At 35.6% G+C, this 26403-nt stretch overlaps 1 protein-coding gene across 3 annotated transcripts; it reads right to left on the bottom strand.

The window, feature by feature from the left end:
- Positions 1-846: 846 nt before the first annotated feature.
- LOC142342109 (ankyrin repeat domain-containing protein 13C-like) lies at positions 847-26403 on the bottom strand. Of its 3 annotated transcripts, none has more exons than XM_075393299.1 (7): positions 26092-26403; positions 17628-17951; positions 14582-14758; positions 13322-13603; positions 8091-8316; positions 6087-6287; positions 847-1240 (listed from the first exon to the last, which is right to left on the bottom strand). In XM_075393299.1, the coding sequence occupies exons 1-7, from the start codon at positions 26238-26240 to the stop codon at positions 926-928; spliced, it is 1674 nt and encodes a 557-aa protein (XP_075249414.1). In that variant the 5' UTR covers positions 26241-26403; the 3' UTR covers positions 847-925. The 3 variants fall into 3 exon arrangements, with proteins under 3 accessions (XP_075249414.1, XP_075249415.1, XP_075249416.1); XM_075393300.1 differs by having other exon boundaries at positions 954-1259; XM_075393301.1 differs by having other exon boundaries at positions 1057-1251.

The raw sequence follows: 26403 nt of genomic DNA, 5'->3' as shown, positions 1-26403 counted from the left end.
GTTTTTTCCATTCGGTTCTGCGCCCCTTCGGCTCTAATTCCTAGCACCTAAATTGTCCCTAATTGTCAAAATACGAGCCTCTATACACGTTATCACCATGCTAAAGCTACAGCAAACTATCTAATGCAGCAAATAATTTGTCAATGTTTTTTACTGTTGTATGGAACAACTGTATTTGAATATTGGAAATGCAATATTAAAATACACATGCTACGGCATTAATGCCGAAACCATATTTGAGCTTTGCCGTCTGTGAAAAGACCGACCTCGTTATAGGCCAGGTCTAGACCTCGACTTATGAAAAGACAATGCTCGACAATGAAAGACAATAAAAAGACCAAAATTTGCTATGAAAAGACCATACTTGACTCATTTGAGGTATGAAAATAATTTAGCTGGACTTTAAGAGAGTCTGGACCTTAGCTCATGAAAAGACCTTGCTCGACTCTGATCTGTTATGAAAAGACTTAAGCTCGACCCATGAAAAGACTGAAGCTGGACTTTTACTAGGAACCTCGACCGTGTAATTTTAGTCAATATTGCCCTCCCCTACTAGACTTTTAAAGTCTTTTCATTAGTCGAGGTCTAGACCTGGGAGATATAATACCTCACATCATTTATTGTAATGGATTTTTTAAGGTTACTACGTGATCAAAATAAAATCTTTATGCGATAGTTCATTGATTGAGCTAGCAAGCAAAAATCTTATTTATCAAGCCAGGAACTTGAGTAAGAAACATCTTTTTCCTGCTGCATTTTCTTATTTCTTCAAGGAAACTCAGTCTAATACTGAGCCTAGAAAACACTTAATAGATATTTTCTTGGTTAACTAACTCAAAGATCCATTTTCGTTCAACAGATTGGTTTAGCTCATTTCTTCAATATTAGCTATTAAAGTGTTCAACTCGTGCAACACTGGTATACGTCACCTGCACCCTTTGGGTACGCGGAAAAACATTTCATCCTGCTCAACTTCATCCGGGAGGTTCCAAGATAGTCGACTGATTTGGACTTGAAACTTAGTAGTCGCTACCACTGGAACTTCTATGTGAACTGGAACACCTGGCGGACAACCGGCACTTTTACTCAGGCAATCCACAAAATCATGAATGAGTTTTCCAAATGTCGGTCGTTGGATATCCAGAAAGCTGGCCAAGTGTTTGGCGTCCAGAGGGACTTCTGTTGAGAAAACCGCAGATCCTTTCAGCGCTTTTGCCATGTCTTTCGGAGTCTTTTTTGACTTTTTGCGAGCTATATTTCTGTTTCCCGTTTTATTAATGTCCTGCTCACTTAATTTTCAGTTTTAATTAGGACCGGTTTTATTAAATAAGACCAAAAATTGATGAACTAAACATCCCGTAATCGAGAAAGACGACCAACAAAAAGACGAACAAAAACGACGCAAGAAATGTTCGATATGTTCGGCTCACCACGTCGGTATTTTCGGTTTCAAACCTAAGAAATCGTCTGCATGTTTGATCTCTTAGATTCGGTATGTTCGGTTTCTTAGATTCGTTCTGTTCGGCTTGAAGTGTAAGAAATCGTCGTTTTTTCATACAATATTTTATCTTCGATTTTTGTTCAAAGTATAGTCAAATGAGTTCACTTGCTAATCTTAGGAGTTTCAAACGTACCTCTAATACACTAACTTTCTTCTTTAGCTAATTCACAAAACTATTTGAACAAAAACTAGATGAATATTTTATTTGTTTTCAAATTGAAAATTTAACAAATGTGTTGGACATTGATGGGGACAGTTCACAAAATCACACTGACTTATTCTTTATATGCTCATGAGAAATCAAGAAGTTATTATCTAATAATTTCCTGTAGTGTTAATTTAGCCACATCGACGGTTTCTTATGTTTAAAACCGAACACACTGATGACTTTGTACGTTTGCAAAAACGAACACATTTACGATACTGAAGAAAAAAACGTAACCGCTCCGTGAATTTTGTTTAACTAAAATGAAGCCTACCACGATTTCTGATCTAGGGTCCGGTTACCTAGGACATGAAAACAGTCGCCAGATTGCCGAATATCGATGCAAAATAGACTTGCGCGCCATAGAATACAAAAATGCCTATGCAGAAATGAGTTGATGAAGCTATCACCTCCCCTTAAAAACTACGAAACAAATTCAGCAACATGTAGCTGAAAACAACATGATGTGGATTTATCAAATGAATTTATCGGAAGGGAAGTTTTTATTAGTCCTCTCTAAAATATATGAGCTATTTGGCCTTAAAAAGTTTTAGCTTTTAGAGCAAAAGTGGAAAGATAAAGATAACTTTTAAAGTACAAGTTATTATATAGAGGGAGTCAAGTCAAGTATTGTCAAAATATAATCATGAAACACAAATAAAAATAAGTTGAAAAATATGAATCTCAGAAGAGAGCACAGATCTCAAAAAATTGGAGGACAAAAGATGGCATAAGATCTTCAAAAACAACAAAGAGAAATGGATTGAAAATTTGAAGTCCTTGAACTGACCAACAGGCCAATTGAACATTGCCAACCATACAAGACAAATAAATATAGGTAAAATTAGCATGAAATTGGATCAAAATGGGAACTCAGGAGTTGAAAACTAAAAGTCATATCGAAAACCAAAAACCATCTAAAGAATCTTTGTGTGATGTATGAAAAAAATGAAAAGGAAACAGAGGCAAAACAAAATGTTGCTTTTTTATTAACAACCTTTGTATAAAAAGTGTGATCCTGAAAAATATGGTAGAATCCAAAACTTTTAGTGAGCCTCAGACCTAAAAAAAAGAAAGCAAAAATTATGCAAAAAAGGCTTTAAAAAACTACAAATATTGTTGCTAATAAGTTTTACTGTCTTACAAGGTTGTCTTCAACACAAATTCCTTCCGGATAAAATGAAAGCCCAACTCCTTTTCAGGCCTGTAATAATTTTAATGTGAGTAGATGAGACAAACGCGGTGGGCAGAAAAGGAAATTTATTTTGTTAAAAAACTATTTAGAGGTGGCTAAAAATTTAATGCTAAAAACTAGTTAAATTTCTGAGAAATAATTTTGTGCACTTAAATTTAAGTCATTATGTCACGTAAAAAGCAACAAAAGTTTGATATGAGTAAAGAAAATATGAGAATGGTTTAAATTTTCGAAAAGCAACTACAAAAAAGCACACAGCTTTTAATTTTCGTGTTTAGGTTAGGGTTACTAATGGCTATAACAAAAAAACAGATCAAAAACAAACGTGCAGAACATTTTCTTTGAAATTTAGGGTAGATTAAATAAAAACTCATTTTATAAAAAAAACTCAAACAACACGAAAAGGAGCAATATTTTGAGCTCAATAACTACAAACTTGTAAATGCTCAATTTTTTTCTGAAAACGAGTGAACACATCTTTCAATGAAATCATAGCAGGACAAGTACTAAAACAACAACTATTATAATTTCAAATAAACATACAACAATGAATAAGCAAGCAAACATAAACCAGAAAATTGTAAACCTTCGTTGTTAATATTATTAAAATCAATCTTTAAATTCAAGTTTAAAACAGAAGGCAAACAAAATTTTTGATATCTAACAAAATTTTGTCTGGATGAGATACAGGAGATAAATAGAATCAAGCAGAAACAACAAAATCTGCCAGAAAACTTAAACTTATTACAAATTGAAATTTTTGTTGACGACTCTTGGTTCTTGGTGTTTTGTCATCAAAATCAACATTGTAACATAGGGCAAACGCAGGAAAAAACCAAATTACAAGTTAAAAAAATGTCTGTCTTTCTCACAATTTGAATTCAGGAAACACAAAATTTACGGTCATTATCAAAAAGTATTAGAACTAATTTCAAAAATAACATATTTTTCAAATTTTTTGATACGTTATCACTTTTTTTGCTAAATCAACACTTAACAAAGAAGCTAACAAAAAGTTTACTGGGCTCATAAGAGAACAGCTTTTCAGAACAAGAACTCTCAATATTTTTTGGATGTTTATTTATGTTTTAAAAAATCAAATTACTCAATAGGCTAACTCTTTAATTGTCTACAGAATCAAAAATGCTGTTTGTATAGCCTCTCAGTATTAATTGCTTAAAACAACATCTGCAGGCTAAAATAAACTTTTCAGGAAACATAAGAGACCAGCAGTGGATAAAAATAGTAAGACAATTGAGAACCCTTATTTGAAGTCTCAGAAAGTACCACAAAAATGAAACTGCAAGCTTTTAAAAAATTTGATTGAAACGTAAAATGGAACAAAAATGAAAAAACATAACCGACTAACGTCGGGCGAATTGCTCTCAAACGACCGGCGAGCGGTTGGCTTCGCCAGTAGCTAGCCACGGGGGGGGGGGGGGGTGCACTGGGGGCTAATGGGGGCAACACTGGGTTGGGGGGGGGCAACACTGGGTTGGGGGGGGCAACAGCGCGGTGGGGATGGGGGTCAACGGGGGGGGGGGGTTCTCAACCTCTCAGAACCGCCCTTCACACCATAAGTATAAGTAAAAGTCTCCAAAACAGTTTGAGCTGAAACAGAGCTGAAAGGTTCTAATAGCACTTAATGCCCGCTGGGCGCTACCGGTTTATCCCGTTTTTGAGGACGAAAAGTCAAAAGCGTCAGACGAAAAATCGGTCAAGCGAAAAATCGCATTAAAAAAAAGACCAACAGGACTAATATAATTGCTACAAACTTCGTTTGAGAGCAATTAATGAGGGAAATATATGATGATATTCGAAAAAAATCGATTCACATGAACAGATATGCATATTCACTCGAAACCCTTGTAAACGGTACAAAAAGTTAGTTCAGGAACCATTCGTCAGAAACATCAAAAGCGAGCGAAAAACAAGAAAAATAATTTTTTTGGTTCAAATTTCTGTAACTCTCACTTTTTAAACATGAGTTCAGTCCCCTCCAACAACTTCAGCACACCTAAATCTGTAAAAACTACGAAACCCGATTTATGGACATTAGGTACATGTTAGGAAATATTTCTGGGGAACCCAAGTCAATTAGAGCTCAGAGCAGAGGTTGTTTGCACTACACGCTGAACTCAAATTAACAAAAAGCATTCCCCGTACACTCTTTTAACTTATTTACACTCTCATATTGCATATTCATGAAGCAAATGAGGAAAAAGTATTGAAAAATGAGAAAAGAACAAAAATTAAACTAAATTCACATTGCTGATTATATCTACTTTTTGAGATTGCACTTCTTTGCTTGAAAATCGTTAGTAGCCGTAGTTTTGGCGTTCACGTTTTCTTTAGCAGTGGATATGCAAAATTTAGAAACAGAAATTTTCAAAGCTGAAATTGGGCTTCCAGGCTTTCTTTTAAGAAATTTAAAGACGTACAGGGATTTTCTCAAGAAATTTGCGCAGTTTTTTTCTAAGTTTTCCTTTCACAGTAGCACACATTTTTAAAAACAAGTGTGAAAAATTAAGCGAATGGTTCACATTAAGCAAAAAAAAATTAAGCGAATGGTTCGTTTTTGTGTAAAAATAACCAAAATTAGTTATCTTGTTCAGCTGAATTGTTGTTCTTACTAGAAACGAAATTAGTGTCTAATGCAGTTTAAAGCCCCAGGCCTTTACCTCTTTTTCCCGTTTCAAAAGTTAAACGTCTTAAAAATGGGAAACACGGTGCTAGGACAGTAGATCGAAAGACAACAGATCGTATGCCACAATTGGGACAATAGATCGAAAATTAAATTGTTTAAGTTGCATTTTGGCCAATCAGCTTTGAGCGCTCATTTATTATACAGCATATAACAAGTTCTGTTGTGATATTTTGTTCGGTTGTGATAGATGCATATCAAGTCCCACGGGCCGCTAAGGAATGACCATGGCTCGCGAGGCATGGCCATAATGTGGTAATTATATTGCGGCTCGCAGATGATTAGTTGAGTAGTTTCTGACAATTTGTTTGAAATACGATTCTAAAACCCCTTGAATTTTTTTTTTCAAATTTCAAAATTGTCCTATAAAAATTTTTTTTCCTACAATCATAACTTCAAAGTTTTACAAAATTGGGTTTTGAATCACATCTTTATAAACTCGATGTTTGCTATACCAAATTCGGGAAATAATTAAGCTGACTTTTCCTTTTTGTTTCTTGTTTTTCTCTTCATCGACAGAAGATGATTCATCTGTTAGCCAATCGTTTTCCCGAGACATATATTCGTCAAACGTTCCACCAAACATTCTAGAAAGTTCCTTAGCCTTTGTTTCTTTATTTTTCCTCTTAATTAACAGTACTGCGTTAGACCATTTGTAGCGTAGACCATGGAAATCTCCAATCTAAACATACCCGGCAGATTGCCGGAAAATAGCCGCCGTTGATTCCAATAAGCATAATTGGGATTGAAAGAATAGAAGATATTGATAAAAAAGATTTTTGTGCAAAAACATTTTTTAAGATTTATTTTGATGGCATTTCGTAGTTGAACATAACGTACTTCTGTTTCTTAGAGAGAGGCCACAGGGGCTACTATCAATACCAATAAGCATTAGAGATGATAACTAAGACTTATAGGAACGACGTTCAAATAGCGGGCATCTAAAATTGGGCTTTATGGCTTTATCCCGTTTCTACATCTGACTTCATTTTTTTATACTGACTCTGTCCATTTTGAATTGCTTTGCTGAGCAACTGATGTTCAAAATCACTTTTAGCAGAATGAGAGAAGAAAGAAACTAGCCTAGAGGAGTAAAAAAGATATCACGCAAAATGTTGAAAAAGCGGCAAAATGAGGTAAAGCGAAACAAATTTTTTTATTCGACGAAGTAAAAAAACATAGCAGGACAAGTCCTGACGTACAATTCAAAGAACTTTCATTGACTAAACAGGAAAACTAGACCTAGAATAAGCTGTGAATGGATTGGGAAAACCATTTAGAAAAAAATCCGATGCAAAAAATCGAAAAACAGTAAAAATCAGAGTGCAATTGCCGCATGTGAACAAAAAACCACTACCGAGAAACCGAATTTTTGTTCAAACACCGTTTTTTCACTCTACTTTAAAATTAGAGCAAAAAATTCACGCCGCAAAACCGCTCGCTTTTTTCGCTCCATTTCCTGTTTCGGCGTGACCAAAATCACTACTCCAATTTGACTCCAAAAATCATGAAAATGTGTGAAAATGTGTTTTATGGTTTTATTTTAAGATAATCGTAAATTATTGGAGGCACGTTTTGTCCTAAACTTAAAACAAAATCATAACCAAACCTTTTAACCAAAATAAATGAAAAAAAAAACTGCTTTGAAATGCCGCACGTGAACAAAAAAATTTCGCTCGCTTAGAGAAAATTTTTTCACATCAATTTCTCGCTCTCTCAAAAACAGCGGTATGAACAAAAACCACTATCTTTTCGCTCCGCTCTTCACTTTTGTTCAACTCCAAAATCACTCCAAATTTTTTCACGCGTTTCATTTCCCGCTTCAAAAATCACTCCAATAAAATTGATTTAAAAAAAGGACTTCTCCAATACTCCTCTTCGAGTCGTAAAAAAGACAGCGCCCCAATACAATTCAAATTCTTTGAATTGTAAAAAATAGGAGCGCTATAATAGCCGGCTGAGAAGATGAGGGCGGCTATTAAATAAAAAAACGTCAAATCAAATAACGGGTCTTTCCCGTTATAGCTTATAGCCCTCACCCCAACTTAGGGGTTTAAGAACGTATAGCCTCCGCAATCACAATAAACTTACCATGATGGGAGTTATAATTAGGTGGACGGGGGAGGGGCCTATAACGGGAAAGACCCCCAATAACTTCATGAAAACAAAAAAGCTGACCGCTTTCCTGGTGACTCTTAAATTTGGAAAGCATTATTGTACAGAGCAGAAAAATTTTGGAATCTACTGGCTAAATAAAAAGCCAAGATTTTGAACTATTCGATTTTAGAGTAGGTAATTTTTGATAAATTGACCAGTGTTTCAGTTTGACTTGAAATTTTTGCTGAATACAATTTTTGGAGCCTTAGAGATGATACGTTTTATATCAATTCACACAGTGCATCCTGTCAAATTCTATTAACTATTGGGTCAACTTTGTTAAAGATTATTGAATAACTTGAATGCAATAATCCTCATTAGTACTAACCTTTTGTTTTTTAAACTTGCCAAACCTCATCTGAGCTGTGAACTGCAATCCACTCCAGTCTAATATGACCTTGGAGTCAGAATGACCTCTATGTTTCAGAAGGTAGTCTACTCTCTCGTCAAGGTCAAGAGGACATAAATTGTCTGTGTCTCTGTACATGCCAAATTTGACCGATTTCTGGGCTATTCTGTCTATGAGGGTTATTCTTGGCCCGTATAATTCTCTGGGAACATATTTCTCTTTTTATTAAAAAATTATTCATTATTTATCGAGATTGAAATTCTAATTTACCACCCGCTGAATCACTAGCTTTTTTGTTTTTAAATGCCGTATACCGAAAAATTTCCTTCGTTCAAACAAATTCATGGAGAAATGTAAAACGCGAGAAAACGATTATTGACTCCACTTTTAAAAAGCGTTGACGAAGTTATTTTTGAAGGTAATTGCTTTAAAAAACCTTGCTTCGGAGAGCTCTTTTTTGATGGCAGAAGATCACGATACCGGTATTTCTCTTCACTGCGAAAGGTTTGAAAATTAGGTGAAAAGCAATTGCTACTATATTCGACGGTAACTTTAAAATGGCGTCAAATCCTATCGATCAGCTTTATGTTTTCTCCTTAGTTGAAGACCATAAGTTACTCGTTGTTTGGGCACCTCGTGCTGGAAAAACAAAAATATTCAGGGCATTTTACAATTGACTTTGAGCAACTCATAAAATTACTCGAACAAATTAAAAAATAGAGCCAAAATATGTTTTTTAAGAGTACACATTGGGATTCCTGTTGGCAGTATGGCACTTTTTTGTGATATTAATCACATTGTATGTTAACATTTGTACCGAAACCCAGTGTTTTGTACCGAAAATTTCAAATTCTTTGTTTGACTCAAGCACTCAAAAAAGGTACAGCATTTCAAAAGATATCCAAAGACTATTGCCCAAAGACAAAGTATATCCACTGTTCGTGCAATACGGAGATTCATGTTTCATCAAAAATATTTTTGAATTTAAACGCAAATGTGACGAAAATGTACGATTTTATCAAAAAAATGGACTGCTTTAGTTATCACGCCTTTTAAATTGTGGAACGTTTAGGACAGACTTCTTGAACAACAAATGGCTGTATGACTTGGAATAGTCATTCCAAAAAACAAAATGGCTGTACGAAGCCTTCATTGTGAGTTGTTATTAGAGGACTAGCAATTCAAGAGAAGATGCAAAAAAGGTTTTTCCGGCTTATCAATCGCGGTGCAAATCAAAAATCCAGCAAAAAACAGGGAGCTGAACGAAAAATTGAATAAAACTTCAAACCTAATTTGAAGTTGAAAATATTGTTCTCAATACGTACTTGATAAATTTAAACCAAAATTCTGGACGACTTTGAAAATCAATAAAATTCGGCTTCTTTTGTCTTTTTTGAAAAAATTGGCTGAAACGACCTTTTTCAAACTTTTGGTCTACTGGACCTCTTTTTGAATTTTTGGCTTACGTGCCTCTCGGCTATATTGACCGCCACCACTAGCACCATTTTAATTTCAAATTTCACGTTGTCAACTCTTCCACATCAATCCGAAATTTCTACAGTTTAAAATTATTCCTACAGTTACCATCAAAGTTAACTGTTTGATTAGAATCCAAACCTCCGCTCATTTCCCATAAACAATTGAAACTATAGAATATTTGCTCTTCATGGACTTGATTTAAATTTTCAAACTATAAACTCAATCAACTAACGTTTAACTAAAAAGCAGTTGCTCAATACAGTTCAGGTTCAGCACAAGGGTAGTAGCCTGGATACATTTTTAAAGCGCTAAAAAAGTGGTCTAATTAGAGCTCATTTAAAACACTAATAAGATTAAGAGTGGAGAATACAAAACATATTCCAACGCTTTTTCATATGATTTTTTGTAGTCACTTGCCGCCAATTGGTTCCAACAGCTTAACAGTTTGGTTGATAGAGCATTTTTACCCGCAAAAATCAAAAATTCAATTACGAAAAAGGACTGGAGTGGGTGATAAATTATTCCTAATAAAAAATGAATGGCCAGGAAAAATTTCTTCACAAAGCGACATTGGTTCAAACATCAATTCTGGGCAATTGAAAAAACAGTAGCCGAAAATAAATTTGTTAATGCGTTATCTGAGAAATAGTTATCGAATGAGTTTATGCAACAAATTAAACACGCAAAGGAACACAAAAAGCCAGTTCTTAAAACTTTTTCCCCACTTAGAGCTTTTGATAATACAATAGAAAGTCTCTACAGGATGTTTTCTCTAAAACTATAATCGTTGGAGGCAAATTTTTCTTAAAAGAAAAACAAAAATATACATCGACAATTTTAAATGAAATGGAATGCCCAAAATATACTTTTGACGCGTTTTGTCGTCAATCTTATGAGAAAATTATCTTGGATTTATACTTTCTGCGTTCATTTCGAAATGTGCTTGAACATGTCTTCCTACATCTCTACTTTTAAAGTTAACAACGGTAAAACGTATTCTTTGATTTCTTACGTCGAAAAGGCGCTTAAGAATATTTGAGCACGTTAGAAAAAATTAAATGACAGATGAAAATATTGTTCATCAATTTTTGGATGCCCAGCTGAAAAAAGTTGATGAACAATTGATGAGTTTTCAAATGAGTTTTCAGAACATTGATGAGATTTCAGCCGCCTACTTTCAACTGTAGGGCAAAAAATTACAAAGTTGGACTCATTATTAGCCTAAAAATATCTAATTGAGATACTGCAGATTAAAGTAGAGCCACTGAAAAACCCTTGAACGACTAGAATAATTGTTGAGAAACACTTTCATTGTATAAATTGCATAAAAAGAATGGACGATTGATGGTTATGATTTGTTTATATCTGACTGCTCTCAACGTCAGATCCCTCTTAACGCATATCACAATTAGTAACAACTGCACGGTTTTCGCAACAAATTTTTTGACAAATATGTGAAAAAAATTGAAATTGATTATGCAAATGGTGAATAAGCTGAACTTCAAGGCCTTTTTTACATTACACTAAAAGGAAAATTTCAATGAATGCATTCTTTGTCGCCGCAAACTTCTATGTCACTTTTAAATTCAATAAAACTTGTTTTTCATGCAAGATTTTTTATAAGGAAAAATAATGGCTCATGGTTTTTCAGGTTTTTTCTCTCAACACATCAATCGCTTTGACCTGAATAAATCTAATGCTGTTGTACCACTGAAAAATTTTTGACACTTGAGTTGATCGTTGAATAGGTTTCGCACTTCTTAAGTTAGAACTTTTTCCAGAAGTTTTATTTAGATTATTTACGCAGCCTATGACATCTTAATACAAAATACCTCATATTAGAAGAGGCTGATGAAAATTCAAACAGCAGTCGAAGAAAAGACATAAAAAGTTTTTGTAAAAAAGTGCTTAAAATAATGTGAAAAGTTCTTAAATCAATCAAAATTTTAACTTTGCGCTAAATAGGTATATACATTTCAAGTATCTTCCATTGTGAAATGGAGGAAGATTTAAATACCAGTTTTTTCGATTGTAAAACATTGCTTGACAAAAGTTGCAACTCGAAAATGATTTTGGCGTGAGATGAGTTGCGTTTTGTTTGAGATGACCGATATAGATTGAGTGTGGGTTGGTGGAGGAGTGTAGGTAGGTGGGTAGGTAAGAGGAGGTAGCTTGGTGAGGAGGGCATTAGATATATAGTTGGAGTGTAGGTAGGTGCAGGCTGGGAATAGGTATATGTGGGCGGGGGTGGTATGTGGGAGTAGGTGTATGCGGGCAAGTTATATAGATGGGGGAGGTTAGGTAATTTATGGGGGTTGGTACGGGAGAGGAGTAGGTGGCGGAGGGGTACTTTAGGGTATATAATTGGGGGGTGTAAATAAGCGGCTGGTTCGTTGACTGGGATAGAGAGGAGGGACTGATATCGGAAAAAAACTTCTCAATGTGACTTTTCTACCTTGAACGTTACTAGCAATACCTATTTACTATTAACAAACAGTAACTAAGCTACTGCTAAAATCTTTAATTTGCAAAAAGACTGCAACAGTTGAAATCAGAAATCAAGTTTCAAAAACAAAGCCAAAGGTACAAGTCATGAACGATCTTGCTTCAGCTGAAAAACATAGCCGATAGAATGCCAGAAACGATACCAAGATTTGTCCAATAAAGTCTCTAAATCAGAAAAATCGAGAACCTATATTGTGTTCTAGCTATATTGAAAAAAAAACAAAGAAAAATATTAACCACCTATTAGAACTAATAATAAAGTGTTTTGGAAAAAGCAGACACACTTTTTAGGTTGATGGTGTGGTTTGGTTGGCGAGGAGAGCATTAGAATTTAGGGGGAGTGCAGGTAGGTGCAGTTCGGGAATAGGTATATGGGTGGGGGGGGGGGTAGTAGATGGGGGTATGATTGTACGGAGGAGGGTAGAGAGATGAGGAGAGGTTATGTAGGTGAGGAGGTCAGGAGGTAGGCAGGATAGAAGGGGAATGTCCTTAAATGAACTATAATGTTTTGAAAAAGCACACGGATTTATTAGTTTGAGTGTGTGGGTTGGTGGTGGGGGTGGGTATGTAGGAAGGGGGTAGTATGTTGGAAAGGGCGGATAAGTATGCAGGGGAGGGTAGGTAGGTGCGGTTGGGGGTAGGTAGGTGGGGCGGGGGAATGTAGAAGAGGGTAACGAGGAGGGGATGTATGTACGTGGGAGGGTAGATAGATGGGCTGAGAGTAAGTAGGTGGGGGCGAGGGCGTTAGATATATGGGGAGTTAGATAGGTGGGGGAGGGGTTAGGTAAGGGGGGGGGGGGTTCTGTAATTGGGATAGGGAGGAGGGACTGCTATGGGAAAAATACTTCTCAAAATGACCTTTCGGCCTTGAATATTCATTTATTGAACCTTGAATAGTAGTACCTATTAACCGTTTATTAGTAACTAAGCTACTTTTAAAGTCAAAAGACTGAAAACAGAAGTCAACGTTGTAAAACAGAAGACAATGTTTGAAAACCAAAGTCAAAAGTTCATCTCATGATCAAACTTGCGTCAGGTTAAGAAAAACTGTAGAATCGCAATACTCCTCTTCGAGTCTTGAAAAAGCACAGGACTAATATAATTGCCAAAAACTTCTTTTGAGAGCAATTAATCATTTTTCATGATTTACATTTTTGTAACGACCAAAAACATAAATTAGCCTTAACCTATCTGAGTTAAAAAAAGAGAATTTTTCCCAGTTCCTGTTATACAAGAGGGTGCAGTGTCCCCATTTCTTCCCCTTTCCACTCAGATCCAGAAAGTTCCATCCAGTGTCTATCCGGATACTAGTTCCCTGTTTAAACATGGATATTGTATCTCTGGGCAACAATCTCGACACAAATGGCACCCAAGATGACACTTTCCAGGTCAGTTGACAGAAAAAGTCGCCAGACACTTCCACAATCTTCTCGATGAAGCCAAACACCCAGTTACAACGGTTTATGCCGAAATTTAACTGGTGAGCGAGAATTTCGCGAAGAACGATTCTAAAACCGAAAAAGTGAAGAATTTAAACCGCACGAGAATTGACTTAAAAAATTTGCCCCTCTGTCTCGCCAGGACGTTTATTGTTGATTTGTGCTTAGTACCTAAATTATCAAATGAGACCAAAATGACTTCCCATCATACACACTTTTAGATGCCCCCCCCCCCCCCCAACTAAAATTTGGAACTGCCTCCTTTTTTTCATGAACATTTTTTTCGTTTTGATAAGATTGCGTGAAGGAACTATTATGCGGGTTTTTGCGCAAGTAGTGTTATAAGAGGCTAACAATTACAATTTTTAGGTACCTTTCTAATGTTGTAAAAAGCATTTCATTATTTCCGCCTGAGGGATGAATAACGTTTCCCAAAATTGCGGACTCCAAATGGTCCTGAAACCCACCAAAATTTGGAAAACGATTTGGGTGAAATCTCCCATGTACTTATGTTGGTCTATCTGCTCACCCGAGTCGAGGTGCCAGTCCACTTCAGCGCGTTTGTTGTAATAAATGCACAGAACGAGGTTGAAATTGTGCAAGAATTGAGCTGAATGCGCTGAAAATTGTTAAAATTTGCGCATTTTTGTACATTTCTTTACATAAATTTGGAAAAATTCTTGATCATAAAATCATTTTGGCATGTGGCCACGGGATATTTTCCGATAATCATGCCAAAAGCCTTTCAAGGGAATTCGCAGTTCTTTTTAAAATGTTCACTATTTAGCCAAAATTCATATCCTGCCATATTTTTGCGACGATTGAATATGTGCTCGTCACTAGGGCAAAAATACTTAAGCGAAGCATATTCACAAAAATCTTCCGTTCCAAAACTAAACGTACCAACAATTTGCCGCGAAACATACCGATGGTTTCAATGGATGAAACGCAATGCTTTCGTCGCTTTTATCTAGCGGAAAACATTCAGACAATTTTTGGTAAGTACACAATTGTCAAATTCTGGACTAGGTCTCAATTGAGAATTACCTGTCTCCCATTCGGACAGCTTCCTCTTCGATTGTAGGGTTGTGTCTGAAGAAATTAGGATCTACTCTGTCTAGAAACAGTCTCACATATTCATATCTATCTCTAAGTCTCAAGGCCAAATGAACTGCAGTTAAGCCATATACGTCACATTCGCGGGCACACTTGTTCAAGGCAACGCTGAAAAATAGTGAAAATAAATTGGGTATTTTAGAACCTCACTTTTTCCTGCCCTCCTGTTTCTTAGCTGAAGAAACTGATTTGAACAAATAAAACATTTTTTAGTGCTCTTTCATTGCTCAAGTTCCAATTCAGATCATTTTAGGACCTAATGTTTTCCCCTCAACTTGCTTGAAAAAAAATTTTTTTTCTGTTTCAACCCACATTTTACTTAATTGAAGAAGGTGAAATCAACACAAAAAATCATTTTTGAGTGCTTTTTTATAGCGCAAAATTCATTTCAAACAGTTTTAGTACCTGACCATTTCCCGAAAATTTGAAGAAAAAAAATTACAGTTTGAACCCCCACAGCGTAGGTGAAGAAGGTGAAGTCAACAAAAAGAAACATAACCGACTAACGTCGGGTGAATTGCTCTCAAACGACCGGCGAGCGGTTGGCTTGGTCAGTAGCTAGCCACGGGGGGGGGGGGGGGGGGTGCACCGGGGGCTGATGGGGGCAGCACTGAGTGGGGGGGGGCAAAAGCGCGGTGGGGGGGTGGAGCCAATAGTGGGGGTGGGGGGTCAACAAAGGGGGGGTGTCAATCTCTAAGAACCGCCCCTCACACCATAAGTATAAGTCTCCAAGACAGTTTGAGCTGAAACAGACCTGAAAGGCTCTAAGAGCACATAATGCCCGCTGGGCGCTACCTGTTTATCCCGTTTTTGAGGACGAAAAGTCAAAAGCGTCAGACGAAAAATTGGTCAAGCGAAAAATCGCATAAAAAAAGACCGACAGGACTAATATAATTGCTACAAACTTCGTTTGAGAGCAATTAATCAATTTTGAGTGCTCTTTCGTAGCGCAAAATTCACTTCAGACCACTTTAGGACCGAGCTTATCTTTCCACAACTTACATGAAAAAAGTGAAGTAAACAAATTCGCTTTTGAGTTCTCTTTCTTAGCCATTTCAGACCAAATTAGGACCGCAAAAAGAATAGCAAAATTTCAAAAAACCATCCTATATCTCTAAGATGGGAACTTTTTTGGTTACTACAGCACAGCTACAATCAGAATCCCAAGAGCTCCGTAATGGACCCCGCCCTTTCAAATTTCTAGCAGCTTAAGTTTTGACAGCAGGGAAGCTCCCAGACTGGTAAAACTTAACCAAAAAATTTGATTTCATTAAGAGGAACATCAGTTTTTTGGTGGTGGAAATCTTTGTAGTGGGGTCTGGACCTTCAACCCCCCCTATCCACATATGGCAGGCCACTACACTACTTTCGTATGATATTTAATTTTTGTCCACAACGTCACTACCTTATATAGACAACCTAAGCTGATATTGTAATTTGATGAAAACAAGCTAAATACCCATGACCCATGATCTTTTGACATCGTCCGCATTCAAAAGCTTCCAGAAAAGCAATCAAAAGTTTGTAAGCTTGCTAGAGATCAATGTTATCTAAATTTGCTGAGAGTGACGATGCTGTGAGAAAACAGACCTTTGTCTGTTATTCAGAATTGTTGTTTTACTCATCATATTTTATAACATCCAGTTTTTGGATTATTTTTTGCCTGGATTTCCAGTCATCTCAATTTGAACTAATTAGCGACGTGGTTGATTTGCTTACTAAGCGTGATTACAGTAGTTTCGTTGACAGTTTTCACGCAATAGAAACTCTAATCAACGTCGGAATGTGCTAATATAATTTTGTTTGAAAACTCAAAATCCTTTAAGAATTTGGGCTCAAAATGTAATTTTTTTCAAAGCGTTTCAAATAAAAGCCAAAAAATAACCAATGATTAACCAGACCAACGATTATTTTGCTTTGTTTGTTTTGGAGAGAAATTTACATGAACTATTTTAAGCATTTTTTCTAATTTCTCTGTAAAGTTTTATGTATATGTTGCTAAAATTTTTGTGCTATATTTAATTGATTAATACAGTGGGCGTATTAACAGACAGTTTTTTGTAGCAAACATTCCAGTTTCTAGAGTTAAACTCACAAGGTATCAACTTCTTATTTTTCGGTTTTGAGAAATCAAATGAGAAAAAACTGTTAATCATGTTGCAAAAATTGTATTTTTTGCATTCCAAACAATCGAAGCCAAGTTTTTGTTCACGCTGCTTCAAGTAGAAACTTCTTTGAAACATTATTCATCGAATTTGGAGAAAAAGTGGCATATTTCAAAGTTTAAATTTTTTGGTTTTTCATTGCTTTGGTAAGAAGTAACAGCCTTAATTGGTGTGTTTCAATTAGAAAAGATATCAACCGTTAGAGGAATAATATTTTAATTTCTAATGTTTTCCTTGCATCTTCAACACCAATATGGTAAATACCAATCGTTCTTGTTCCAAGAGAGTATTTTGGAACAATCCTTTTTCTGAGGAAAAAAAATTGTCCCCCCACACCGCATCGTTAGATTTTGAGAAATTTGTAAACACTCACCAATGAACGTTATGATAAAATGATATGCGGAAAAAAATGGGGGGGGGGGGGGGGAATTTAGCGACCCTCATTTTGCTTTTTTTTCCAGTAGTCTATAGTATGGCTCGACCAAAAACGAATAGTCATCCAGTCTCAAGGATTGTTATTTTTGCAAACTTATTTTTTTTTTTAATTTTTGGGGAATGTGGAATTTTTGAGAAATTTGCGTTTTAGGACGCTGAATTATTCGAACTACCTGCAGGCAGAAGAACATATGTCATGCAGAAATCACGAGAGTAAACATATCCAATTTTGAATGATTGCCAACTATTTGCACCAAAAAGATAAAGTTGCCATTTTTGTACTTACATATTTAACTGTTTAATTGTTAAAATGTCTTGTGCGGGAAAATTTTATGCCTTGTAAAGGGGATGGCGCAAGGAATCCATTTCATTTTTACCTGTCAATGGTTTTCCAGACTGTTTCTAGCCTGTCCAAATTGTTGTCAAAGACGTCCCGATGTAATGACAATGGCTCAATGGTAAAATCTTTTGTTTGGGAAATTTGGTCTGCTGATGAAGGATCGGCTGTTTCAGAATCAATGTGAGTCTTTTGTGATTGGTTGCAACTAGAGTTCAGTCTGTCGCTTTCTGGCAAACTTAAGCGGTGTCCTAATCGACAATTATTCGAACCATTTTGTTTATTGACCCCACCATTGGTGCTGTAAGAACAGCTTTGCTTGTTCTGATTATTGTCGCTGATGTTGCTATTGTGGTTCTCGTGGCTTCAATCAGGAATTGGTCCCACATTTCATGGCAATCATTGTTTCTTAACCCAGTAGAGGTTTTAACCGGGGGAAATAATGTCAAAATTAGAGTAGCGCTGAAAAAAATTTAAAAAACTCCGGCAGTTTTTAGTGATGAATGCAATGAAAGTAGTGAAAGCGGTGGCCTTGGAATATCAATTTAGTGTTGTTTGATTATGGGTGGCAAATATACGTAGTAAATCAGCTTATATAAATAGTGTAAATTATCCGCCAAAGCTTGATCTGGATGTGTGAAATTAGCTCGAAGTTAGCGCATGTGCTCTCTCAATTTTAACTTTCGGAGTCATACTGAAACCCCTCCTTTCCAGCTAGGTTTCACCAAGAAGATTTGTACAAAAATGTGAGTGTTTTTTTATTCCAAGCGATTTTGTCAAAATATCTGCAGGCATGTTTTCTGTAGTCAAATATGACAGTTCAAGCTTCTGGTTTTCTTCCAGTTCTCGCACAAAGTGCAGTTTTATGGCAAAGTGTTTAGTTTTTCCATGATGCATAGAATGTTTACTTAATGCAAAACAAGCCTGATTATCGACAAAAAATTTCAGAGGTAGTATCCTAAGTCTTCTAGGATTCCACTTGATGATGGCTCCACTTCATGATTCCACTTGTGGATGGCTTTCTTACTCGCCTCAACAACAGAGTTAAATTCTGCTTCAGCAGTTGATGTTGCTACAGTCTTTTGGGCCTTACAACCCCAACTTACTGCTCCAGACGACTCACTTAACTTGAAACAAAAACCTGAAGTACTCCTCCTGTTATCTATGTTCCCTGCCCAATCAGCATCAGAAAAATTCAACAAATCCAGATTCTGAATCTCACGGAAAGTTAAAGTCTGATTCATTGTTTCTCTTAAGTATCTAAGAATACGCTTGTCTGATTTCCAATGGACTTCTCCGGGACTTTCAACAAACGAACTTAGAGCAATAGCAGCAAAACATATATCGGGTCTACTCGACAATGCTAAGTAGTTAAGACAACCTATCCAACTTCGGAAATTAGTTTTTCTCATTCTAAGTTGTTCCTCACTCCCCTCCTGAGGACAATCATTTTTTGAAATTTTAAAATTTTCTTCTAACGGTGTGCCAATTGGCCTACAATCGTTCATTTTGAAAGTTTCTAACACTTTTTCTATGCATTTCTCTTGGGTAACTTTTATTTTCTGTAAAGTCCTCATAAATTTTATTCCTAAAAACCACGTCAAATCTGAATAATCACTAATTTTAAATTTCTTGGAAACTTCAGCTTGAAACCAATCACAAAAACTTTCAGAAATGCCACAAACTAATAAGTCATCTACCCACAAGCAAAGAAGACCAATTATTTTTTCATACTGCTTTTTTATAAACAAACATTCATCATGAAAAGAATTAACATAACTTAGTGTAATCAAGAAAGCCTTCAAAATCAAAAACCATTTTCATCCAGATTGTTTCAAACCATACAAGCTCTCTTTCAATTTACAAACAAATGGTTTTCCATTTTCATCCAAAAGTTCCAAACCTTTAGGTTGTTTAAGGACTACATCCTCTTCAATTGGAGCATTTAAATAAGCAGTTTTTATATCCATTTGTTTTAATTGATAATTGTTAGAAATAACCAGACACATCAAATTTCTAATGGTTGAAAGTCGAGTTGTATGTGAGCATGTATCATAAAAGTCTTTTCCGAAAATTTGGCTAAAACCTTTTGCAACAAAACGAGCTTTTTAGCGACATATATTACCATCAAGACCAAATTTCAAAGCAAATTGCCATCTACTTCCTACTGGTTTTTCAATAGTTTTCACTAAGGACCAAACCTTGTTTTCAACCAAAGACTCGTACTCATTTTTCATTGCATCAAACCAATTTGGATTTTGCAAAGCCTCATCAACATTTTTGGAAGCAAAAGATCGATAGTCAGCTGACTCAAAAAAGAAACTTCATTTGAATTGTTATCAATGTCTTCCACTAACTTCTGTGTTTTCTTCTGTTTAAAGTAATAATCATTTTCATTAAATCTTACGTTTCTTGACTTTTGGTTTTTGAGTTCTCCTTTTTCGTCTCCAAACCCAATCAAATAACATTTACTATTGTCAGAATTTCCGAGAAAAATTCCCTTTTTGAGGTTTGATCTAATTTTTGCGAATGGTTTTTCAAAATGCATAAATGCCACACAACCAAAAAGTTTGACAAAAGATAAATTAGGTTTTTCATTTTACATCATTTTAAAAAAGGTTTTCTCAAGAGTTGAATGCAAAAGCATGTTTTTGACGTAAAAAGCCAAGTTCAAAGCATACGTCCAGTATTTTTTGTCCAAGCAAGCGTTGTCTAAGAAACAGCGAGCCATAGCAACAGAAGTTCTATCAATTTTTCCGTTTTCTTGTGGAGTATATGAAGCAGAGTTTTCAAAACGAAGTCCTTTGTTCCTACAATAGCGCTTAAATTCTTTTGAAATGTATTCTCCACCTCCATCAGAAACTAAAGTTCCTGATTTTCCGACATCAGCACAAAACTGTTTAAACTTACCCAAGACATCGTCTCTTGTTTTCATTAAGTAAACTTTTGAGAAACGACTGAAACTATCAACAAATCCAATGGCATAACAATGGTCATCAACAGTTTCAGGAGAAGTTTTTCCTAAGACATCTGTGAACAATGTCCAAATTTTTTTCCGCTCTTGTCATGCAATCTTTGGGAACAGGCAGTTTTTTCTACTTATTTAATTCACAAACTTCACAACTCTTAATTTTTGAATCACCTATTCTCATACCCTCAACAAATCCTGGCAGACGTTTCAAATCAGAAAAATTTTTATGTCGCATCTTTGCATGCAACATTTGTAAAATGTCAACATTGAAGCAATTGTCATTAGAACAAGGAAAAGTTTCTCACACAAACAATTCATTTTCAACTTCAAAAGGAAACGAGACTTTATTAAAAACAAGCTTAAGTTTTTCACCGAAAGAAACATCAACACCCGCTTCTCTAAGTTTTGAAACAGAAATTAAATTTTTTAAGTTATCAGGTACAAATAAAGCATCATTAGAAACAATTTTTTCAATTCTTCATTGCTATTATTCTCGAAAAACTCAACATCGCCTTTTCCTATTATTGCGGAGTGCTTTTTGTTGGCATTGTGAATTATGCCAGAAAAATTTTCATCCAGGTTAGCTAAAGTACTTTTATTTTTAATCATGTAGTTGGTTGCGCCAGAGTCAATGATAAAATCTTGATGTTCATTTCAATTCTCACTCGAGAAAAAACTAAAACTTTCCTCTTCTTGTTCTTCCGAAACTAAAATTTGAATTTCTTTCGAATTTTTTATTCGTAAATTTTTCATTGCATGGGATTCAAATTTTTTGTAAGTGAATCAATTTTTGGCAATATGTCCATCTTTTTTGCACTTAAAACAATTATTTTTGAATTAGGTTTCTCTTTGTTAGGTCCCGATTGTTGAGCACGACAAAATGTTGCAATATGCCCCCTCTTGTGACAATTAAAACAAGTTCGATCATTGGTAAGGAAAACGGATTCTGATTTGTCTGTATTTCTGTCGTTTTGTTTCTCATCTTCAAAATTTATCAAATCACGTTTAATTTCATCCAAGGTTTTATCTTGACCATATTTTACCAGAGTACAAGAACTTTCAAATTAACGAGGAATTCCCTTCAAAAATATTGAGACAAACATTTTTTCACTTATTGACTCATCGATTTCGGAAAGGTTTAACTGCATGTCCTCGGCTCTAGTAATATAGTCTACTATGCTTTCGTTACTGTATTTTCTCAAATTTGTTAAATTAGATATCAGTTTTTGTAATCATGGCCTCTCAAAACTTTTAAACCTCTTACACAACACGCTCCAAGCTTCAGATCGTTTTTCCCTATATGGTCGCAAAAATAAAACTGACTTCTTGTCGAGTCAATGAACAAGTTCATACCCAATCGCCATCTATTTTTAGTCAAAAATCTATTTTTGCTTTCTATCGGCCGCATCAATTTGCTTCTGTGAAGGTCGTCCCCTCAGCGTAGGTATAAACTCCCTATATCCTACGGTGCCGTCAAGAATTTTATTCAACTTCAAAACATACACTCGCGCCTCAAACTGTTCGGAAAAATGGACAAAGTCTTCTTCTTTACCGCTAAAGAAAATTTCATCAATTGTTTTGCTATTCATGTTTAAAAGGGGAGCTATAACTGTGTGTTAAGAAAATTTTAAAAATAAAACTTAAAACGTTCAATAAAGTAAAATGAAAATATTAAAATTAAGTCTATCCGTACATTCTATCGAACAAACATCTCAAACCACTAAATTGAAGAACACCAAACAATTCTCTCTTTATTCAAACCTCAACAAGTTTTCTAATTTCCTTTCAACGAAATTAATTTTATCCTAATTTTAAAAGCAACAATATTTTAGGTTTTGGAAAAACACGAACCGTCTTTTAAAAGAACTATTGATCACCAGACAGTTTTTATTTATGAAAAGACAGTTTTTAAAAATTTATAAAAACAAAGCAGAGTCTGCAAAAATTCGTCACTATACAAAGTAAATTTTTTTAGAAAGTAGTGCTATTCAAAAACTATCTGAGAAATTCTGTCTACTAAGTATAAAAGATGACCCATTTTGTTTGAGAATTTAGTATTCGTGACAAAGTTGGAGTGAACATTGACCAACATAGCCACTGATTCCCCCATTGCGACGAAGCACGATGAGGACGGATCCTCCAGATATTTTCTCAAACACTAGCTTAAACTTTTCTCATACGCATGGGCCAACCTTCGCAAAATTCTTCAAGCAAGCTCTTTATGCATCATGTTTTACTATGCTGATACTATATTCAACCATGTTGAAGGTTTTCATATGTTTCGATTGGTGTACACAATGTTACATGCCCTCCAGGGACTCTGACCAAAATCGGTTTTACAAATTCAATCTGTTTTACAGATCGATTCACCCTTTTTTAAGAAACGGACTCTTTTAATCGACCTTCTAATTTTGTTTCAATCGACCGTTTTTTTAAATCACGAGTGGTTTTCACACACACATAATCAAGCTTTGAGGCGCGCTGGAATCTTTAACTATATAAAAAGCAAGCATAAAATTAATTCAATAAATCAACAGTTTCAAAGTTTGACCCTTTCTCTCACTCACTGTCCTCTCTTTCTCTTTCTCTCGCTCTCTCTCTCTTTCTTTCTCTCCTTCTCTCTCTCTCTCCCTCTCTTTCTTTCTGTGTCTTTATCGTTCTCCCTCTCTTCCTTTCTCCGTTTCATTCTCTGTCTTTGACACTCTTTTGACCAGGACACCCTCTCTTTCTCTGTCCCTCTTTGTCACCCTCTCTGTCCTTTTTTGTCACTCTGTCAGGCAGGCCACCCTTTCTTTTGTCTTGTCTCACTTGTCAGTTTTCTGGGCTCATAACCTATTTGTGAGATTAGAGGGGCACGCAGAATACGCAGCTGTTTGGAATATCAATTTAGTGTTGTTTGATTATGGGTGGCAAATATACGTAGTAAATCAGCTTATATAAATAGTGTAAAAGACCCGCTAAAGCTTGATCTGGATGTGTGAAATTAGCTCGAAGTTAGCGCATTGCTTTCTCACTTTTAACTTTTGGAGTCATGCTGAAAAAAATTAGAGTAGCGCTGAAAAAATTGTAACCGCAAAGCTCCGGCAGTTTTAGTGATGAATGCATTGTAAGTAGTGAAAGCGGTGGCTTTTTCGCAAGAATTCTGGTAAATTTTCGTAAAGTTTGCAGTTTTTGGCGAAGAAATTTCTTCGCAATCAATGAATTTCTTATGAAAATCATCGCTATTTCCAGGCATCCTAGCAGATACCATAAAGAAAATAATACGGACCTGTGTAGATTAAACGCAAAGGTTATGGCCAGTCTAAAAAGTAACACGAACAGATAAATGGATACCGTAAATCATATAACGCGAAACATAAGATGAAGCGCTATGATTCTGAGCTGCAAAATATTACGAGATGGTTTCTGCCATTTTATGTTCATTCTGAAAATCTGAAAAACTTGTACACAAAATAAAACAAACAGACTGTGTAGTATTACAGCTGCTAGAAATGGATGGTTAAATAATCTGGCACATAGAACAAACATATGCGTTGATTAGCACCAGTACCAGATCCCGCTAAAGAAATTGTTGCTCACTTAGACTATCAACGTATTAGTATTAAGTCTCTGCGCTTCTAAATAATAAACTTGCCTCAAGTTATCTTGGATCAATTCGACTAGAATCATGACGGCAATTACGCTTTCTTGTACGTAGGTGGCCCAATAATAATAAATATTTCTTGATATGCGTGTTAGTTGCAACTGACAGTTGCGGTGCAAAATTTTTCCCCCTAGTTTGAAACAGAAAAAACAGATTGCTGCAAGGCAAAGAATATTACAAAAAACAACAGAGTCCCATGAAAACTTCTAAAAAATCACAAATTTTAGTGGTTGCATTTTTTGAACAGGGAAAAGCAGACTTTGCTTGCAATTGAAATCTTTATTTGACGCTTTTGTCCAGTATTTCTTATTTGTTTGAGTTTCAACGATTATTCCATTTGATTAAAAAAGATTTAAATCTCTTGCCTTTTCTCGGCCAACAGAAAAATTGGGAATCACCTCACAGCAAACTTGAGCGTGTGATTCGCTCTCGTTATGTCTAAATTGAGCTGTTAACATACTGTAAAGTTTCTCAGCGAAGTGGGACGGGAAAAAGCATTGTTGTTGATTGCGAGTGAGATAAGTGCCTATTTTTTGCTCTTAATTTTTGTTTAAGTACTTCTATTATAAATTTAATAACTACTGAATATCTCCAACAGAACACAATTAAATTGAAACATTTTTTGTGGATTGAAATAAGAGAGAACAATTGCATTGACGCTGAATTTTTGCAGAACGCCACCTTTTTTTAACACAAGCAACTCAACCCAATCTATTGGTAAGAACAAAGCATGTCGTTAAACGGTTTTTCATTTGAATAAGTTTTTTCAGCCCCCACTTCACTTTGAATTGAGACAAAGCGCAAACAGCTCTCAGGCCTATATCTTTGCATTTGATTCGGTATGTCTTTTTGTCAAGTTAGACTGGCACTATAACGAGTTCCCCAAGTGTGTGATCTGTAACAACTCAGCCTCATTTGATAACAGCAAAGTGAGACCATCAAAGAACAAACCCACAAGGAACGGTATACGGCGAATTAAAAAAGGAAGATAATCAGTTGGCAGAATAAATAACCCGAAGTTTTTTAAAAAGCGTCTATATACAATGAACGCCAAAGATAAGTTACTCTCATTGACAAAAACACATAATCGATTAAAAAAATTTTGATTTGAAGTTATTTTATTTCCTTCTAATATAAAAACTTTTTAAAGGCGCCCATTTTTTTGCGTAGCTCATCTTATAAATGAAGAAAACGTACTACAAAAGATAGTTTTTTGACAACGAAAACCTTTTTTTCCTATCTTAGAAAAAGGTGGGCAATCCAAGATAGCCAGTAAGTCAGAGCTCATGCTTAACTCGTATAGTCCAAGGACGATTTCCGGTCAGACCACTTTTGTTGCTTTTGATGTATCACACTTAACTATAATGCTCTGTAGAACTCTTATACAAGATACTCTTTAATCTGAATCATGAGAACTTTATTAACCGTCACGAATTTGATTAACAGTCATCATTGAAAATTATGCCATCTTTTACGTTTGTGCCCCCACCTCACAGTAAATTATTCACCCCCGATTACAGAGCACTTGTCATTGCATAGTAAATCTTTATGTAGAAATATAGCACGTCGCTCTGGTGGCGGAAATACGTTTCTGGGGTGGAGGGGGGGCACAAACAGAAAAGACATCCTCTGTTATATCTTGCTTACTGTTTCTAGGATCAAAATTAATTTAGTATGAAGATGAATAGTGAAAACGCTAGATTTTTATCTGGAAAGTTTCTTAGTCTCTACAAAGTTTTCATAATCAGATTTAAGAGAACTGTCGAGTACGACACAATGTTTTTGTGGCAGAACTCTTATTTAGTGTCGTATTAAATTTGTATCAACTAGTACTAGTTAATACGATTATTACTATAAATGACTATTCTTGATTGGGAACAAATCCTGAACTCGTTGTTTCCTGTTTGTCCACTGCGACTGCTAAGATCATCGGATGTGTAATTTTGGTCTCTTTTGGCTGCATTTACATCCATAATCAACTCGTTCGCTGCAGAATACAAACTGGACAGAAACGCATCTCTGCTCGGATTCTGTCCCATATTTCAAAGAGATTTCAACCACGAACACCAAAAAATAAACCAATGGAATTATAATTGTTCTGTTTTCTTGTCGAAATTTCTTTATTTTAATAAGCTCTATTGCGCAGACAAAAATTTGTCCGACCTTGAAGAGATATGTAGGAAAATTTTCAGTTCTACTTTG

This window comes from Convolutriloba macropyga, chromosome 7 (genome assembly GCF_964194025.1).
Source record: "Convolutriloba macropyga chromosome 7, txConMacr16.3, whole genome shotgun sequence".
Lineage (NCBI taxonomy): Eukaryota > Metazoa > Xenacoelomorpha > Acoela > Convolutidae > Convolutriloba > Convolutriloba macropyga.
This window is presented reverse-complemented; position numbering and strand designations above follow the sequence as displayed.